Genomic DNA, 17,195 nt, shown 5'->3' on the forward strand with positions numbered 1-17,195 from the left:
TAGTGGTAGGTGTTATGCTGTACCACCGTCAATGTCTGCCTCAGTATATAGTGGTAGGTGTTATGCTGTACCACCATCAATGTCTGCCTCAGTATCTAATGATAACAGTAATGCTGTACCACCTTCAATGTCTGCGCCAGTATATAACGATAGAAGCTATGCAGTTTTAAAGTGTTTGTGGGGGGGGGGTGCCACATACAGGGTCCACCCCAGGTGCCAAATACTCTAGGTATGCCCCTGGTTCTCAGTATAAATCTAACCATTTATATTATTTTAAAGAAAACAAGATTGTTCTGACTCCATTTTGTTTTTGTTTGACGTAATATGCTTAGAAATACAGTAGACCTAGTTTCAGACAGTGGAGGAAAAAAGCATAACATAACATGAGTTTGATGTGCCCTATACGTTTAGAAGTACCCTCCTGTCAATGTATAATCTAAGCCAAACATTGATAGTGATTATACCAACTGTCTATGCCCCTGTATTCTGACTACCTTTAAATTGTAAGCTTTGAGGTTAGGACCTCATCACTATGTATCAGCTTGTTTCTACCTTTGGGCTTGCCCTACCCTATGTGTGTCCCTGATTCAGAAACTATCAATACAACGGCGGCTAGTAGACTTGTGCATTCAGATTCATCTGAATTGCCAAGAATAAGAAGATGCAGAAGTGGTAGGCAGAAGCAGAAGTGGTCGGCAGAGAGATTAGAGAAACAGTTAGAGAACATGAGAGAGAGTAAACAAGAATGAGTGTGAGAGAGTGAATGAGTAAATGTGGGCACAGGACAACACATTTCTCACTCTCTGTGTGGCCAGAACATGGGGAATGGTGTAAAAATAAAAATGCCCCCGATTTTCGTCCGAATCGAGTGGGCAGGGAACGTTATTTGTTGTCTGAAAATGAATGGGTCAAAAATTAACCAAAAAACTAGTCTGAATCCTTTTTGGCCCATTTGCACTCGTCTAGCGGCTAGCAGCCTCTGGGACTTATAGCCAAGACATCAGCCTAGTTGTCAGGGCTTTTCTGGTAATACTGTTAGTATTAATGTAATGATGTAGATTTAGTTCTCATTATTGACATTTGGATATGTATGTTGATTATTACTGTTGCCGTTAGAAAAACAAAGTGTTACTCTACTGCCTTTATTGTTGATCTATTTATAGGTTCAGATTGGAGATTTTCAGCCTCTAAGCTGATTTAAGAGATAAGATGATAAGTTGGGGGAGGAGGCATATTTTTTAGATCAGATGTTCAGCTCTGTAGGATGAGAGCTGCCCAGCAGCCTGATAAAGCTATACTCCCCAAACGCCTGCCCATCTTTCCTCCCCCGATATCCAGTTTTTGTAAGAGCTCAGGAAGGTTTGGTGGATTTAAGTGGTATAGAAGGATATAATCATGCCACTGTATTGACGATTGGTCAGTGAGCCTTACAGTGGCAATAATGTGTGTATAAATAGCAAATAGATTTTATTTAGCCAATTAATTATACAAACATGTCATTCTTCTTCTACGTGACCTGATTAAATAAATAGCTATTAACAGGCCACAGTGAAATTGGAAAGAAATCTGGTTCCTCACTGGCCATTTTAAATTTTTGGGAGAAATGTGTTCAGCAGTTACACATTTATTGAATTATATAATATGTAATATTTAACTTACTGTATATATGTATTTATATATAACTATACATACACATAGCTTATTGTTTGACTATTCATGTCAAACTTCTTTTAAACATAATGACATAATAGTCTTCCTGACCCTGCAGAGTGCTTCTTTGTAAAACATACTGCAGAGCTTCTACGCTCTGTAGGCTTCAGCTTTGTACCCGGCCACAAGGACGAAGAATACTGGGAGCATGTTGATATGTGCACTCAGTAGATATATGTTGGCTATGCATGCAAAATAACAGGGCTCCAAGTTCCAATTACCAGGAAGCTACTTGAATATCACAATTTAAAAACAAAAAAACTCCACCTCAATATTTGGAGTATAAATGTAATTTGAAATAAATCAGACCAAATATGATGACCTTTAGTCTTTGACTAATTATTCTGCTGATTAAGGTTGGTGTTCTTTTGTCCTGGAGTAAATTTTGCTGTGATGACAAATGCATTTTAGTCTAAGGAGTTCTTAATCGAAATTAACTTATGTAAAAGTAATTGAATGTCAACGTGTCCTATCCCTGTATATCTGATGGACTACTATGGACCATAGAACTCAACGAATACATATACAGCATGCAAGTAAAATTTTGCAATATTTTAAACTCTGCAATTACACACATGCGTTTTCAAACAAGCTTTTATGGAACTGGAAAAGGAACTAATGAAGAAAACTGATGGCGGAAATGCCCCCCGACAATTGGCACTGCGTCGCTACAGACACCCGTTGTCCCACCACATGGGTCTTTTGCCACTATGTTTGTGGTGGGCAACATTCGGTGGTGGTTACGGAGAGGGAGCTCATTTGGGAAAGCTGGTTTTATTACCAATCATTAGGACCAGGGTTTGCTGAACCGCGGCTATGGAACTCTGGCCTGGCTACCACACAGACTATTCCCGGGGCTATTTCTGATGCTGTTGTCAGGGTCCCGAGGTCTGATCCAGATGCTATTTGGATCATAATATCCTTGTACCATGAGCTCTCTTTTGGTAACTCGGATTGACTTTCTTCGCTTATGCCATGTCTGGCCCCTCCCAGGGGCGTCAACATCCGCCATACACTTCCTAAACTTCAATGGTGTCGCTGAAATGCCACGATAACGAGACATTCAGCAACAATGAACACTCACCCCGGGGAGAGCGGTCACAACCGCCACTGTAAGTGATTTTGCCACTTGCACAAAGGGTCCTTTAAAAAATAACAAAGTTGGAAAAGTTAGCTAGAGGGTCCCCAGACCCTCTTGAGAACTATGGCTCCACTTGCAGTTTGAATACAGGTACTGCATTATGCATCAGTGGTACCATCCAGTTCCAGCAAAATGAAAAAAAAAGTCCAAAAATAAATAAATAAAATAAATACATTTTTTTAAAAAAGTTTATTATTAAAAATTAATAGTTTATTATGCTAAAATTAGTGCTGTATCACCGTACTCGGGAGATGCTGCTGAACACATATTGGGGTGTTGTTTGATGTATACCTGGAGCTACAAATTCATACTTGAAGTACAATGTGTGTGAAAAAAACCCAAAAATAACTACCACAAACTTTATATATATGGTTTGATGGGGTAAATTGAATTAGTCGGCTTCAAAGATGGCCCTATCAGGACATGGGGCAGTAGGACCAGATGTAAAAGTTCCAAGTTAAAAAATGTGCACTTCTAAATGTGGCGTTTTACCTCCCAAACAACCCGACAAACCCATGCATAGGGGGTATCACTGTACTCAGGAGATGTTGCTGAACACATATTGGGGTCTTGTTTGAAATACTTTGAGGTGTCTAGTTTTCAAAGATATATGGTTTGATGGGGTAAATTGCATTGGCCAGTTTCAAAGATACCCGAAATGGCACATTGGGAAAGAATTACCAGTAGAATTACGCTACTTGTACTTATTGCCCAATAACTTGCAGAAAAAAGCAAAAAAAAAAACATTGGGTATTTCTAAACCCAGGACAAATAGTAGATTCTATTTAGCGGGTTTATGCATTAGCATATTCAAAAGATTTTTCAGGTAAAAGTCAGAATATGTCTTTTAATTTTTCATAATTTTTTATAGGAAGTTAGATAATATGATTAAAAAATGGTATCTAAAGAAAGCCCTAAAAAAACCCAATATATAACTTGTGTAGGTACACTAAATGAGTGAGGATAAAATTACATCTAAACACGAGCCCCGCAAAAGTGTCAAAACAGCCTCGGTCCCAAAGGGTACAAAAAAGTAAAAAAAAACCTGGTCTTTCAGGGGTTAAAGTATGCATATACATACTAAGAAATACCCAGTGACCCTACCCCATGCACATTCATACTACCCTGTACATAAGAAAACCACATAAGCTTCCCTACATTCTTCTAATTGTTATTCACCTTATCTTACAGGGTACCTGGCCCATATTTTCTGGGAGTTTATAAATGGCAATAAAATGCAACAAGCTTTAACTGACTGTTGGATGCTCTAAGTCAGGGGTCCCCAACCAACGGCAACTGGGCCGCACGGCCCACATTGTGGCGACAGAGCACTCATTTTTTAATTACTTATCCAGAGATAAAACTCCCTCCTGAATTTGTAGTCACTTCAGAGGACAAAACTTTCTAGGCCCAGAAATCAGTAAGAGGAAAAGTAAAGGTTTTGTGTTATTTACTCTATTTCAATCTGCATATCTTATTAAAAAGGATTAGTGGCGCTAAATTGTGGCTTCAAGCGTCCCGTATATGATGACTTTTTTTTTAGTGTACTGATGAACTCCCAATCCCATCACATTACATCAATATGATTCGGTGGCGCATCGGACCACTTGACTAGACTTGCCCCCCAGACCTTAGGCTGCCAGCCCTCCCCAAGGCACAACGAAAAATCGCCACCTGCCACTGTCTGCTATACAATCAATTACTTCGGGCTTGTCGCGGGTGCCCGACTACTGTAAAACATACATGCGCATCGCATTGCACAGCGGACGGACCGCGGGGCTGCATGGGAAGGCTGTGTCTTCAATAAAGTTTTCCACACTGCGTTTTTTTCTGTTTGGCGGCAACCGCGATGAAGGGCAGGCAGCCAGAGAAGGAGCAGCTTTACTTTACAAGTTTTATATTTAAACACAGCCAGGTATGGAGTGCTGTGGAGTATTATAAATCATAATAAATATATTAATAATAATAGATATTAATAGATAATATTAAATATATTATTAATAATAATAATAGAAATAAACTGCACAATAAATGTAATGCACTTGAATCAAACCCAAAACAACCTGCCCCTGGTCCGTGGAAAAATTGTCTTCCACAAAACCGGTCCCTGGTGCCAAAAAAGCTGGGGACCGCTGCTCTAAGTGATTATGTTATGGAGGGGAAGGGTGAGCCAAAAAAAGACAAACTGATGGATAACGAATATTCAGAGGTTTTTAGTTCCCTCCTCGTTTTCGTATGAATGCACAAATTAGGCAAACTTTGTTCAGACAAATCCAGATGTACAAATCTAGTAAACACTGAACAGAGGAATTGTGCTTGTTGGAAAAAAAATCCTGGTGTTCAGGGCATAAAAAGGTTCCGAATAGTGATCTAGAGGTTGACTAGGTTGTGATTTAAGATGCATAGGGTAAGATTTTTTTTCACGGTAGTTTTCCATTCAACAAAATCCGTTGGTTAATCGTTTGGGTTGCCTGGTCCAAAAACAAGCTTTGTAAACATCATACAGCATATATACGATATATTCTCTTTCTCTCACCAAACTATACCTACACCTATGTTTTGGTAAGAACTCACATGGTACATTGACTCCACTAATCTTCCTTTACTACAAAATGACCCAGTTATTTTCCTCTCTTTACTTCCCCTTCTCTCCTTCTGCTCTGACTGTGTGTAACACACATATTCCCCCCTTCTCCCCTCCTTTAGTTTCCTGTACTCAGTGGGGTCAGGCAAGGACACCTTGTGTGCACAATCTGATCCCTGTGTATGCGCCGTTCATAACAACACCCCCTCCCCTTTTATGTCTCAATTAAACAGAGGGGGCAAACCTATTAACAAAGTACTAATTGTCTGCTAATTATTGGCAAGTGCAGAAAATGGGAATTCTATACATTCAGTCCTGGGTTTTTCATTTATATTATGAAGATGAGGGCAAAATTCAAATGCTTAAAGCTTTAGGATAACGGAACATACCTTTAGGATATATGAAATCAAGATCTAAATTCTCTACATACATCTGTATCCGAATATATGTATTATTTAAATATATTTCACATCCATATGTGTAATATTTTCATTCTTTCACACATGAACACACTTGAACTGCTGTTGTATCTGTATGTGTAAATGTATATTTGTTATGTATTTATTTGTTAACTACCCTTACTTTATATTGAACAAACAGCGCTGTGTAATATGTCAGTGCTTAATAAATAAAGGCTAATAATAATGAATTGGAGAATACAGCTGCAATAAAGGGAAAGCATTACAGCAGAGCTACAGAGGCTAAAACATATAAGAAAACCTCTACAGAGTCTATTTACAAAAAATGGAGGAATTAATGTTTTCTTGACTGATGTCACTCGATTAAAGTCACAAGGCGATTAAAGGCACTTGCATGTTATAACCTCCAAAGCAACGTTACCATTGATATTTAATTTGTCTGTGAGTTGATGCAGTGCCTGCGATTTTACAGATGTGTAAACTGGCTTCCAATTCACACGCCAACTCACAAATTCGAGCCCCCCACAAAAAAAAAATAACCCCGGCAGTCTCCAAGACCCCTTGTGAACCAAAGGAGCAGGGTCCAAGGCCAGTGAATGATTTATGCAATATTGTTTAGTATAAAAGTAAGATATTATATGGTTATTTTTAAGGTTTTTTTTATTCAAGAATATGCCAAAACCCCCCACTTAATTGTTTTTGATTGAATAGCATGAGAAGTTATGGGAAGGCATTATATAGGGGTGTAACATATTGATTCAAAAATATTATTCTTATTAAATGAAGAGATTGGTGTTTTATTGGTCAATTAGAGGGATATTTGGGTCGTTACACAATACATATAAAAAGGTAAACTATAAAAAAGGGTGCAATGCAATCCTATCTGCTGCACTGAATGAGTTAAGATCTTTGTATAGTGTGGGGATGGTAGGAGTAATTAGCTCCTCCCTCACCCCTGCAGATGCCAGGGGGCACACTCTAGCTGGGCATGGACAGTGTATGAGAATGGGGAGGGAAGATGCAGATCAGTAGGAGGAGGCAGGCAGAGTTGGTGAGGAACTGGGAGAAGTGGATGAGGGGGAGGGGAGAAAAAGAGATTTACTAGGATTGTGAGAGAAGAAAGGAGTAAATAGTGTGTCTGAATGAGGAAAAAGATGAGGCAGATGAATATGAAGAGGGAAATTATGGGGCAATAAAAGGGTTGGGGAAGGCAGAAAAATCTGATAGGATCCTAATAATGTTTTAAACCTGTAAGTGTTAGATGTGTTTCCCTTTCCAATCCCCAACTGCCCCAAATACTCATATGTTGTGTCAGACATCCAACACAAGGGGATGAGTGCTGATCCCATCACTAGTTATGCGGAAGATGAGTGAATTGGAAGGACTTGTACATTTTAAGGAAGCTTTTATTTAGCCACCTCCACCCATAGCCTGGTAATTCCCTAGCTGAAGCAGTGGGGAGGGCAGCGCAGGATCACACACTATGTTACTCAGCATTTCATTCACAGCACCAGGGAGAGGAGGCAGAGGCATGTAGGCAGAGGAGGCAGAGGCATGGGGGTCCCGCAGTAACCTCTGACACAGATCACAAGGAGGCTCAGGCGGGATTCCTTTCCTCTGTACGACAAGGATGAGCCTAGGAGAACCATGTGGACCTTCCAATCCGACCGCCGTGTCCCCAGCTTAGTTTGGTAGAAGGCACTGTGATCAGCATCATGGTAGGTGGCAGTTCCAGCATGCTGCGAGTGATGTGAGTGCTGAGGCTGGGGGGCTCCTGCCTACTGCTTTCTGCTTGATGTCTCTATGTTTATGGGATGCCATGCGAATTGCTTTTGTATAGGATGATGAAATTGGTTCCTGTTCCTCGTATATTAAAAAAAGGGGTTCACCCTTCTTAGCTTTATAGGGGGAGGGGAATTTAGGACAAGGGGGTGGGGAGAATTAGCTTTATCAGACGAGAGGCTGGAGCTGGCTAAATATGGCCGCGTGCGAAGGGGAGGACCTAGAGCCGAAATCGGCACGAACTTGGAAGCGAAGCCGGGAAAGGCACGCCTGGCTCGGGCCAAATACAGCAGACAGGACCGTATTAAAGGGACAGGCACCGCAAACTAGCTCGGCGATAGTAATGATGCCTTTCTTCCTAGATCCGTGGCTGCAGGGGGAGAATAGGAAGAGGGAACATAAGGGGTTAACGATGCCGTACCCCGATTCCAGCTTTGGATAAGCACGGGGAGCCAGAAGCCACATTAGCAAGAAGTCAAGTCAGACTTTCATAGAATGGAAAGAAAGCCCTAGGAAGTAACAGTAACATATTCCAGGAAAAGAGAGCGGGCAGCAGCCGGCCCTGATGAACTTCTTTTCTGCCATTGAATGGCAGGATCTTCGTAAATATGTCAGTAGCAGGATGTCTGAGATGCTGGGTGTCATTCTAGCTCCATCCATCCATACAATTGTTTGAACTAGCAGTTCAGACCAACAATTCACTTATTTACCAATACTGCTCTTACACCTAGTTACAGTTGAGATTAGGGAATGAGCTCCAATAGTCATGCATCCTATTGTACAGCGCTACGGAATATGATGGCGCTATATGAAACAATAAGTATTAATTATATACACATAAGCGCGCAGTAAAATAATCTGTTCGCATAGGTAGGAGCTTTGACTAGAGTAACAATAATGTACTACGGTACACTGTATTGCAGGCTGCCTCCGGTAAAAGCATATTGCTGCATTACATTAGAGAGAGGACACTTAATTGGCTTTAACACGAGCCTGCTTTAAGATAAATGGTGTTCTACATCATAAATACGTATATACGCCCGTCCATTCAGAGACCCAAATTACTTTTGCTTATTACTATCTTCGGCAAAATTCTTACTAAAATGATGATACACGTTTTTCATGGGTCACAATACAGAACACATTTTATTTAGATTTTACTTTATGCGTATATATATATATATATATATATGTACATATATATATATGTGTGTGTAAAATTGGAACATCTGTATCTGTGCTAATATGTAAACATATTTTAAGTTCACAGTCATTGTGAAACCCAGTTTGTTACACCTACAGGCAGATATTGAACACTTTGTCAGTTGTGTACAATAGTTGTTACTGAATTGATTGTTGTAGAAGCGGATACGTGCCGTAGCACATCATCTTGTATCACTTTTTAGTTGTATAACCTTGTATGTGCTAAGTGTACATATTTTGTCAATATTTGTCTAACGTTTACAATTAGACGGAATGGCATTTATTATACAGTGCGCTCCCATTAGACAACAAATACATATATATATACATATATATATATATATATATATATGTATCTTAATGTCTTATATTAGGGATTGCAATGTTCATTAGTGGGGAATGTTAGACAAGATCCTCCCCCTTAGCAGAGAAATATAGCCTGACTTGTTACAGTATCACTTAGTCAGCAACAATGTTTAACACAAACATCTATTTTTTATAAATCAGATAAATTACGTTTACAGATTTATTTATCTCTCTTTTTCTCCACGAACCTACAAACAAGGAGAGAAATGATCCTCTTTGATATCCCTTGTGGCACAATGCATTATCTGTCATAACATCCGGGTGAATAATCCCGTCCCCGTATATCGCTTTAAAGTGGTCGGCCACATGGTATGTTTGCCCGCTACATCATTTTATAATACGTCCATGCACTGCAGTATATGTGAGCATGTCAGCATTTTCAGCTGGTCGCCTGCACAGTGAATTGACCTCCTTAAATACACTTAAATGATATTATTATTATTATCTATTGATTTATATAGCGCCGTCATATTCCGCAGCGCCGTAATACCGCCTGCGAAACACCCAATTTCAGTTAACTGGCCGTAAAGGAAGCATTTTAATTACTCAAAGTGCCGTTAACAATTTCTCTGCAGGCTAAAGTTTCCCCCGCCCTAGTAAATTATGTTACTCGGAGCGTGCGGATCATAATGTACAGAAATTCAGACACACATTGCAACCTGTTGCCCTTTTTTAACCAGTATGTTACCAGGTAGTTCAATGAGAGAGGCTTTAGATCCCCTGGCTCTTCTCTCACCCACCAATGCATTTTCATCCTCCATCTGAGGATCATACAACTTTAAAGGGATGTCATTTTATATCTGTTTTTTTTTTGTGTGTGTGTGTGTGTTACTGTAGGACGGGCTTGATATAAAACGTCATCCCTCCTCTCCTCCTCCCCCCCTCCTTCCCACACTCTCTCTTTTCTCTCTCTCTCTTTTTTTTTTAATTCTATCGTTCATCTCCTCATTTTCGTAATGGGACACAATTCACAAAGTTGCCTTCCACCTCCCTGCGGGGAATCTTAAATTTGAAAGGGTTAAGGGAGGGTGACAGGATTTTTTTTTAAAACCAAAGACTCCCTTCCCTACCACTCCAGGCTGGTATTCCCAAGGGATTTTCTATCGCTTTTAATTTTTTTTTTTTTTAATGTGTATATTGCGGTATTTTTTTTTCTTTTTAATTATTATTTTGGCGAGGGGGGGACAGAAAGTTGGATGTGGGATCTTACAAGAAGCGACTTTACAGCCTCTGCCTATGACTCAGTAACTTTGTGCATATAACAGTGGAGTATACGAGGATACCCTATCCAATCATGTATGCATCACCTTTATGTCTGACGCAGGTAAAGTTCCATACATCCCATTTTATGTCGACTTTCTAAAGTACTTTTATTCTATTGCTCCTAATGCTTTCTGTTGCTGTAGTCACGAGACTCCTTGCACGCAGCTATGCTCTTATTTTTATATCGCTTTTATTTTATCAACGGTTTATTGTAGAAAGCCAACAGATTTATGTAGGAGGTAGAAGGCTGCTTGTTTATTTGTGACGGGAGAGAGAAAAAGCCGTCGTTTTTTGCTATAAAATGGGGGAACGAGGAACTCGTTCTAAGTTTTAAAGGAAGTGCTGTGTCCTCAGCAGAGGTTGTCTTTAACCAATTGCCTGTTTTATTTTTAACTAAAAACGCGTTTGATTATTTCGTTATCGCTAGTGCAAAGATGCCCATTAGAATGTATTTTAAATAAATTTGATATGTATTGTTTTATAAATGTATTACAGGCCGTTCTTCTTCGTCTTCTAAAAAAAAAAAAGCAAGTCACGTGTCTCGCCCGCCCCTCGCCCCACACCCTCTTGCGCGCTTTTTTGCGGGCTGAATATTTTCTCAATACTGTCTCTCTTCTGTACTTTATTAATTAATTCCAACCGTATGCATGTGTATATATTAAAAATAACAAGCATATATAAATACATATAGGTATATATATATATATATACATATACATGTACCTATATATATATATATATATATATATATATATTCTCATTTTTCATGAGGTGGGGGAAGAGAATGTGAGCATACGTTTTCTTTTGGCTGTTTGTATCATTGTTTGTGGTGTTGTCTAAGTTAAGTGTATAAGGTCCGTCCGGCGCTGTTCCAGTTGCAATGGCGAATCTTTGCCGTTATTCCCTGAGGTGTTGACTAACTGTGGGGTGGATCTTTTTATATCCCCACTCTCTTTCTTCATTAAAAAACCCCCCCCAAACTATTAACCCCTTCAGATTGAATAGGGCACATAAATATTGCTGAACATTCTGGCACTCAAAGTGTTAAAAGATTTTCTGATTTGAGGATGTTAAAGGCCTGGACATTGACGTGACCTTGGCCTGGTTTCAAAGTATTCGGCTTCAATAAAAAAATCCAATTGTTAGCTCTTGGGAATAGATTATCTCACCTTTCTGCAGCACTGTATATGTTTGTGTATAATATATGTTTGCGTGTAATATTTGCTTAGTGCTGTGTTGTTTAGAACGGTGGAGATGGAGCGTTCCCATCCTAGGAATCTTTATCTGTCTGCACCATAATACATCCATCTGCAGAGCAGTTTATGCAGTGCAGGAGAGCAATATATGTCCATCTATAACTATTTATGTTTAGGCATGTGGTAGTGCAAATCCGTCAATGTCTCCGTAGAGCAAATTGTGCCTGTGCAGAGCAGTCGGAATCGCATGCCATGTTTCTTGGTGCAGAGCAGTCTTTAGCCTAGTGCAGCTCAGTATACGGTAGAATGTGAAATCACAGTATATATGTTTTTTTATTATTATTATAAATGTCTTTGTATATGTATGTGTTAAATATTGTCTCTTTAGTGTGTGATGCTCTGTGCAACCTAGTTGTGTCTCTGTGCCATAACAGTTATCGTAGTTTGTGCTTGTGTGCCTCTGCCACGTCCTAGAGTTTTAACGTAAGTATTTAATGCTGTAGATGGTGCAGCAGCCGTTCAAATTAGTAGCGGACACGCACTTCTGAGTTCTGACACAACGAAATGTTTGAAAAATGGCCACCAAATTACACCAAGAATTGTTGTATATGATATCATGCTAGCCCTGAAACAGATAAACATTTTTCGTGCCCCATGTACCCATCCTTGTAACTAACTACATGCTTTATTTCATTTATTAAATGACTTATCCCGATAATTGTCCTTATTGATCCTCTATGCTTATCGGTTTAACTCCTCCCAAATGGGTTAATATTATACCACATAAAAGTATACTACTTGCACCACTCTCCTTCATATAAAACACATACCTTTTATTACTTGTGTGAACACCTGGATAAGTTATTAAACTTCCTATTTCAGGTATACCAATAGGCCGATGGTGACACTTTTTGTCTCTTTTCATAACTTCTATTGAACCTTATTACAGATTATTAATTTTCTGTTATGGTGTCTTCCTATTGTTGCTAATTTGCATAGTTTATGGTCCTCAGCGCCTCGTATTCCCTAACATAATTTTTCCCGTTAGCGTATACCTCATACATCTCAGACCATACCAAAACAATATCATGGTTGCTCTGTGGCCTACAATAGTCATGTTTTGTTTCTCAATAATCTGACCTAAGACTCTTCAAAGTTATTCACCAAGTATAAGCCACCAATTATAGGAGTTTCAAAAGTTTGCCTGTAACATCATAACATTTTTTTCTCCTTTCTTGTCTTAAGTCGGAGCTAAGCTAAATTCGTCTTTACAATGTTCTTCACCTGTGTTTGATTAATCTTGCATGTTTCCAATAGAAATTACTTTATTTGAGCCTGTATTGGCAAATAATGCAAAGGCCAAGTCTGAACTGTCTCTTCTTGTGTCTGGAGAGTCGTGAGCTGTATTCGTGTACATCCACTTATAAGCCTTTGTAAAGGAAATCCTATCTTCTTCTTCTCTCCCTGTTATTATTGGTCCTCAACTTTTTTAATGGTTCGTACCTTGTTCCATCACTTTCACCTTTTAAAAGGTCTATGCTCAGATAAAATCTGTTTCTATAAAATTATATCTGACTACAGCCCTGCTATTTTTCTGTACAAATTGCATCAAACCATACATGATAACCACCCCAAATCTCTATTATTAAAATATAATTATGGTTTTCCATGGGACTGGTAAACATCTTAACCTTTCACCTTAACACGTCCCTAACTTCTTTCCTGGTAGCAAGCCGAAGCCGTGTATGTGTGCATTAATGTAGATAGTAATTGTTGTACATAGTGAGCTAAAGAGGATGTTTTTAAGTATAGTAAACTTATGAGCATGCTGGTACATACATGAATGCACATAAACACATTCAGTGGTGTCCTCACATAACCTTCCTCTCTGTTCTTTCTGCTCAAACACCCCTCCTCAGCTCCACCTGCTCTTGCTCCGGAAGTGAGACCTTCCCTGCCCCCCCCCTCGATATTCTTCATTCTTTGTCTAGATTTAACCTCTTCCCCACCATACGGTCAGTAGGAATTATAAATATCCTATATTCATAGTACATGAATAAAGCCTAATGTCATCAATATTAGTTCAATTTTAAATAATTTAAGTAGTGCTGTTCTCATTCAAAAACGTGTGTGAAGATTACTCTGCATCTGTCAGGGTAGCATTCTTGAAACATGCAAATTGCTGACGACCGCCACTACTTCACTCTGCAGTCTACAAATAGCCTTGACTGGTCCTTCGGAAGTGCAGCCCCTAATACATATAAACAGGGGATTGTCGCCTACTCTAGATTGTAAAATTGCAAGCAGGGACCTCTTTACCTAATCTAAGTTTTGTCAGTTGTAGTATTGGTCATACCCTTTGTATCGTAAGAAGAGCTGTGTAAATTGTTGGCGCTATATAAATGAAAGTTAATAATACTGTGCCGTACTAAAGCATGTGCATGTAGTTGTGTATGTATTTAAATCAACTTCCTCCCTCTGACAGTCAGCACCTTTGCCTTGTGTGTCATATCTGGACTGAGTCTTAGTTTATCTGGTTGCGTATTCAGATTTTTTACATTACCCGGAAGATGCAGTTCCAATAAATGCTGGTTGTGAACCTGTTGTTAACGAATAGTGTACAATATTGATAAATGGGAAAGCAAAGAGCGCATATGTGCCCACAATATTCTGCTATTCCAATTCTGACAGTTCACTAGGTATATATTATTTCCGGATTTCCCTTTCATGGGTTAAACATGAATAAAAAACATGATATTATCATGCATAGGTATAGTAGTAGCAAAACAATCTGTGAAGCACCACAGTCTCACAAGGCCTCTTGACATTTTTTGTGCCATCTTATGTTATCAAAGATCCCTCCCCGTCAGTTTTTTTTTGTCATGAAGTTCAGGCAAAATGTTACCTGATTGTACTTGATGAGACTCCATGATGCTACATGAGTTTGTCTGCAGTGCAGTGCATATGAACATGGGAACATCAAAACAACCTGCCACTTTGCCCCCCAGCCTTCATACTTATTGCTGGGCATAGACCAACAGCTTAATGTTGGTCTGCTCTGAGTGGTTCTGCTTCTAGGAAGGCATTTCCCTCGTTTAATAGAGTCAGCGATGCTTCTCTCTGAACTGATATACTGTTGTAGGAAGGATAGACCTATAGAAACCTATATTTAAAGTACAAATAGCTTTTACTTAAAATTGTGTTTTGTTCTTGTCACAAATATATTTGTAGATTCTTGTGGCACTCATTACATATGCCATTTTTCTCCTTCCAACTAGGATGAGTTTCACCCGTTTATTGAAGCTCTGCTCCCTCACGTTCGAGCCTTTGCATACACATGGTTCAACCTTCAGGCAAGGAAACGGAAATACTTCAAAAAGCATGAAAAGAAGATGACCAAGGATGAGGAGCAAGGGGTAAAAGATGAGCTGCTGAACGAGAAGCCTGAAGTCAAGCAGAAGTGGGCGTCACGCCTTCTAGCAAAACTACGCAAGGATATCAGGCCAGAGTTCCGTGAGGACTTTGTACTGTCCATAACTGGAAAGAAAGCAGCCAGCTGTGTCCTCTCCAATCCTGACCAAAAAGGAAAGATGAGGAGAATTGACTGCTTGCGACAGGCGGATAAAGTGTGGAGATTGGACCTAGTGATGGTCATCCTGTTCAAAGGAATTCCATTGGAGAGCACAGATGGGGAGAGATTGGTGAAGGCCGCCCACTGCTCCAACCCTCAACTATGTGTGCAACCACACCACATCAGCGTATCTGTCAAAGAGCTAGACCTTTACTTGGCTTACTTCATCCGAGAAAGAGGTGAGAGGTCATCTAATTTCACACTCTCACTTTTCTGTTCAAATTTATTTTGCTTACAGTTCTTCTTGAAACAACATTCCTTTTATTTGCTACATTTAACTGTTTTCTTTATCCCTTTTTATATTACAGTATTCAGTTTAGCCTGTATTAGTAATGTGGCCATTCTTTTTTTTCCCCATAGAAATTGGTTTGCTTCACATAAGCACTATTTAAAACATTTGGTAACGCACCATACACTAAACCTTTGTGCTAAGGAACTAAAATAGCGATATAGCAGCTTGCTTCGCAAATATATTTTGAATTCCCATTGTTTCTTCTTGGGCCATTGAAGATGCTTAATTCACTAAGTTGAAATGTTCCATTTTTGTCTTTTTCTGTAGCATGTGTATTTGCCCTATGCAATTTGTCTCTACATTACATTATATTTTATTAATAGAGCAACAAATGATTCTGTAGCACTGTTACAATAGGGTTAAAAAGTTAAAAAAATAACATTAATGTTGGCCATATACAAAACTGATGATAAGATTAACACACGACATAAATGTACTGAAGGAAAACATGTATCTGATCGTGCATGTGTGTTTCTTATATAGTTTTAGAAAACTTTAAATTACATATTTGACATTTTACATGGAAACAACAACAATTGGGTTATTGAAAAGAATAAGATTTAATGAACCCTAAAATTATGGGTTCATTATTTGAAAAGTATTTTTGTATTTATTGGTTTTACATTAGTTGGCTTATTTAGTTTGGGGCATTTAATAATGCATTTAGCCCATATATTATTGCTTCTAATCTATAGTCTCTCCTTAGTTGTTTAGAAATAAATAAGAAATCATTTCCACTGGTGAGTTGCATAGAAAAGCTTTTGTGTGTGTACTTTTTTTTTGTGTGTTATAAGCCATTTTACATTACTTTTACACTATTTTATTGCCATAGTCAAGCTGAAAGGGTTCTCTGGTTTCAACAACTATTTCACATATACACAATCACAATGTCCTGGGATATTTTAACACTTAATATGTTCACTTTCATTCCTATGTGATACTGTTCTGTTTGTCATCTTTTTTTGTAATAATTAATTGTAGAGTCTTTCCATGTGCATTTTCCTCCTCTCACGATCTAGTGCCTTTTCGATTACCTTTCTCCCATTTCTGAATTCATTTCTCACTGTGTCGCATTCTCTCTCTCCCCGTGTCTCTTCCACATCAGCATTATTCTATAAGCCGCCCTTCTGACTCCTTAAGGTTTGTGCTCTGGGGAGAATCAGTCTGGAACATTGTGTCCCTTTTGAGTGGAAAATCATTGTGTGGTTATTGTATGTGTGTTTCTGTAACTCTACCTCTCTCATATTAATACCTTGGTTCGTTTCGCTCTGTGATCATCTCTTAATCTCTATCACCTTCTTCTTTATTTTCTGTCTCTCTTCTTCTTTCAGTGGTTAATCACATGCAGTTTCTTTGCAGAAATTACATTTTAAACAGATTACCATTTCAGAAAGAGAAATATGGTGGGTATAAGGAAAGACATATAGAAAAGTGTAGGTAATAGGGGGTACTTTGATTTGTAATCTGAAAGTAGAAATAGGCATGAAGGATCATAGCTCATGAAGATCTGCTCTCGTTTCTTCCTTGTTAGAACACACTCCCTCCTCCCTGTGCCCTGAGACATGCAGCAGATGGTACCAGTCTGCCTGGCAGTGTGAGGGAGGGACT

The 17,195-nt window shown here is 38.9% G+C and overlaps 1 protein-coding gene across 2 annotated transcripts in view; it reads left to right on the forward strand.

Annotated features, from left to right (window-relative positions):
* The first annotated feature begins 7,161 nt into the window (after positions 1-7,161).
* NFIC (nuclear factor I C) overlaps positions 7,162-17,195 on the forward strand; it is a 55,431-nt gene continuing 45,397 nt past the window's right edge. The window contains exons 1-2 of one of the 2 annotated variants that reach the window (XM_053461783.1): positions 7,162-7,572; positions 14,943-15,474. In XM_053461783.1, the coding sequence (XP_053317758.1) occupies positions 7,570-7,572; positions 14,943-15,474 (535 nt within the window). In that variant the 5' untranslated portion in view covers positions 7,162-7,569. Of the gene's footprint in view, positions 7,573-10,383; positions 10,530-14,942; positions 15,475-17,195 lie in introns of those variants that run through there. The other variant, XM_053461782.1, reaches the window with a different exon arrangement.

Source organism: Spea bombifrons, chromosome 1, assembly GCF_027358695.1.
Source record: "Spea bombifrons isolate aSpeBom1 chromosome 1, aSpeBom1.2.pri, whole genome shotgun sequence".
NCBI classification, from domain to species: domain Eukaryota; kingdom Metazoa; phylum Chordata; class Amphibia; order Anura; family Pelobatidae; genus Spea; species Spea bombifrons.